Raw genomic sequence first — 3924 nt, 5'->3', positions numbered from 1 at the left:
GGGGGGGGGGGGCTGGGTGGGGTTTGAAGCTTGGAAGTAGGAATATAATATGACACTGTATATCTCCAAAGGCCTTCTTGCCTAATAGCACACTGCCTTCAATTGTGGCCGGGGTTTAAATATCTACAATCTTTTAAGAACATATAAAGTTCTTGGTTAAAATGCAAAATTTACTCTCTAAGATTCTTCAGAATTCATTTCAATTCTCTAAGTTTCTAATTTAATCAATTAAGGCTTTTCCGTTAACTTTTGTTAACAACAACATATAACAAAAGTTAATCGAAAAGCCTTAATTGAATAAAGTTAAAAGTTAGAAGTCTGAATGAACAAAAGTAAAGTTAAAAAAATAAAATGAATTAATTTTGATGAAACATAGAAGATGTGTTTTGCATTTTAGCCAAAGTTCTATATTTAATCCTGAAAATGCTTCAATCTTCTTTCTTTCTTTCTTTCTTTTTTTTTTTTTTTTTTTTTTTTTTTTTTTTGTCTTATGGATTGTGTATTTCTAATTTAGATGAAACTTTATGTATTGCAATCAAAACTTTTAGATTGTGTGCTATTAGTACTTTAATTGAAGTTATGATCTTCTAAAAAAAATAATTGAGGTTATGAAATTGATTTGTGTAAAACTTATTTGTTATATATATATATATATAAAAGGTTGGTTCAAGTTATACTTGGTGTAACACTAAGTAATGTTACACCACCTAAAAACTTGTTATAGAATTCAAATTTTGAAAATCCACCATTGGATTACATATTCTATATGTTTTTAATATTCATGTCAATTGGATGTTATTTACCATTTAATCCATAACCTATCTTTTATGCATTATTGTAAAGTACAAAACTTGAATTTAAACAATTAATTGATACATGATTATTAATTTTTAATCACCTTGAAATTTTGCAAGTATAGAGAATATATGAAACAATGTAATCTAATGGTAAATTTGTCAAAATTCCATATAATTAAAAAATATTGAGTGATGTAACATTCTTAAAATTACACCTGGTGTAATTTGAATCCAACTCATATATATATATATATATATATTAAAAGTTGGATCCTAAAAATGGATGCACAAAAAAAAAAAAAAAAGACACGTATACATTTCTCAAAGCATACTACGGTGACATGTGATATGTCTTCTTAAAATTAAGGATTACAAAGAATATGACTATTCATCTACAACTAAATCATTAGATTTTTTTTTTTTTTTAATTTTAATTTCCAAATTTCAGTGGTGACAATTTCCTCCACTCAGTATGACTTCTGCCTAGGCACATGTCTAGTTTTGATAATATGACACCATTTGTACAGATTGAAAAGATGTTACTTGTTTTTTTTTTCTTTTAAGAGAAATATATATAAGTACACTTACTTAAATGCAAAATATCCTATTTTTCAAAATTGAAACACATTTTATTGACTAATAAAATACGAAAGAAAGTTATCTTTTATAAAAACAACTAAATTCAATGCAACTGTGTTAAAATTTAATTAGAATTTACTGCAAATTGCGTCTAAGTTTTATCCTTCTTTCAAATAGCAAGGCTCTAAGGCTACTTTGAGGTCTAAAAACTTTCCACATTCTTACATTTGATGTCATGCTAAAGTTTGTATATAAACTGCACTAATTCGATATATAGGTACTTGACAATTAAAATGATTTCATTTTTGTTGGGGATTCCATTTTGTAGTTCCACATGCAAAATTTTACCACAAAAATAGTGAACTTGATGAAGTCAGAGGGTTTATATGCCTCGCAAGGAGGTCCCATCATTCTGTCACAGGTATACTATACCATATACTACTAGTGAATTTGTAATAAATTCTTTACTGCATATATTTTCTCACATGAAATATGCTAATTAATGTTGCTATAGATTGAGAATGAATATCAAAACGTTGAAGCAGCATTCCACGAAAAAGGACCCCCTTATGTTCTGTGGGCAGCTAACATGGCGGTTGGGCTCCAAACAGGCGTGCCATGGGTCATGTGCAAGCAACAGGATGCTCCTGATCCAGTGGTCAGTACTTATCAACTAAGACTACCAGTTTTAGTACTAATTTTACGTAGGAATCTAACATTCTTAATTGAAAATGCTTTCTTTGTTATATTCTAATTTCTATGATTGCACTGATTCATTATGGACCTTTTTCTTTTTTGGTTTGTATTTTCATTTGACAAATTAAACATGCAGATTAATGCATGCAATGGGTTGAGATGTGGAGAAACTTTTGCAGGACCCAATTCACCAAACAAGCCATCAATATGGACAGAAAATTGGACATCTAAGTACGATCGAATCATTGCATTGTTCTTCTTCTTCTTTTTTATTATTATTATTTTTCAGGGCAGGGAGTTCAAGTAAATGTTACATTCCATTCAATTCCCCAGAGAAGTGTAAAAGAAAAGGAACATAAATTCATAATACAAACACGCATACACACATAGATTAATGCAACAAGATTTCAGCAAGAGGAAACATAGATCTTGGGTTTAGTTTTCACTTATAAGAATCAACAAGTCATGTTTGATACATACGAAAATTAAGATGTGAAGGTGTTGCTAGTTAGTAAGTCTTTAAAGAATAGTATCCTATAAGAAATTTAATTTGTAACTATTGCATTAAAAATAAAACTAATTAATGACTGGCTTCAAAAACGTTTGGTACCGTGGAGAGTACTGGATCATGCTTATGGTTGTAAGATGAATATTCTGAGTTAATGATTTCCACTCCTCCCTTTTATTATATTGTAATAGAAAACTTCTACTAAATTAATTGAATTAGTTATTAGCAATGCTGTTATGAATGAGAACAATATGATTCTTAGAAATTTTAAGAGCCAACTAACTGTAATTTTTCTTTTAAAGCTATCAAGTATATGGTAAGGGGCCAATCATAAGGTCTGCCGAAGACATAGCATTCCATGTAGCACTTTTTATTGCAAGAAATGGAAGCTTTGTAAATTATTACATGGTATGGTATTTTAATCATAATGCTCATTAACTAATGCAATTATATTTCCATCTGAATATAAATATTTTTGTTTAAATTTTCACTTATGCAAACTATGTAACCATTTTAGTTATCTGAAACCTAATCATATCATGTCTAATACCACACTCCATATCTATCTAGTACCATGGTGGAACAAATTTTGGGAGAACAAGCTCTTCATATGTCATAACAGCTTATTATGATCAAGCTCCTCTTGATGAATATGGTGAGTAGCAAAAGTTCCTAAGCTTCTTAGTCTTAATTAGAAGGACAAGACAATTAATAATTCACTACTTTTAATAATTTTAGGACTAATAAGGCAACCAAAGTGGGGGCATCTTAAGGAGTTGCATGCTGCAATTAAATTGTGCTCAGCAACTTTGCTACAAGGAACACAAACAAAATTTCCTTTAGGTACACAGCAAGAGGTAATGTACCAAAATTCTTATTATGTTTTCTCAGATCACTGAATGTACTTAAAGATGAAATTTACAACATAATATTATAGTAACAATTATTTTTGTTTCTTTCTTTTAACTAATTAGGCCATTGTTTTCGAAGAAAATACTAGAGGCTGTGCGGCATTTCTGATAAACAATGATACACATAATAATGCTATTGTCCAATTTCGAAATATTACATTCCAATTGCTTCCAAAGTCGATCAGTATTCTACCAGACTGTAAAATAGTAGCTTTCAATTCGGCAACGGTAAGTATAATATAATATATGTAACAATGTTTTCTGCAGATGACCATACATATTTGTAATCCTACAAGAAATACCAAATTTTTTACATATTAGGTAGAGCAATAACTATAGTTTTGAGCTCATGACATTTCATTCATTAATTACAAATCGTACACACTTATTATTATTATTTTTTAACAAATTCCTAGCCTTTTTTTTTTTTTGT

General features: G+C 29.3%; 1 protein-coding gene across 1 annotated transcript in view; it reads left to right on the top strand.

The window, feature by feature from the left end:
* The window catches only part of LOC112023349 (beta-galactosidase 6), a gene marked incomplete at its 3' end in the record, with an annotated part of 7478 nt that extends 3755 nt beyond the window's left edge, over positions 1-3723 (top strand). Inside the window, 7 exon segments of the mRNA XM_065777018.1 lie at positions 1705-1797; positions 1891-2034; positions 2209-2303; positions 2883-2988; positions 3151-3235; positions 3319-3437; positions 3555-3723. Of these exon segments, the coding sequence (XP_065633090.1) occupies positions 1705-1797; positions 1891-2034; positions 2209-2303; positions 2883-2988; positions 3151-3235; positions 3319-3437; positions 3555-3723 (811 nt within the window).
* Between the last annotated feature and the right edge of the window lie 201 nt (positions 3724-3924).

The sequence above is a fragment of the Quercus suber genome, unplaced genomic scaffold (genome assembly GCF_002906115.3).
Source record: "Quercus suber isolate HL8 unplaced genomic scaffold, Cork oak 2.0 scaffold_147, whole genome shotgun sequence".
NCBI lineage: Eukaryota > Viridiplantae > Streptophyta > Magnoliopsida > Fagales > Fagaceae > Quercus > Quercus suber.
The sequence above is the reverse complement of the archived record's forward strand: the minus strand, read 5'-3'. Positions and strand labels throughout refer to the sequence as shown.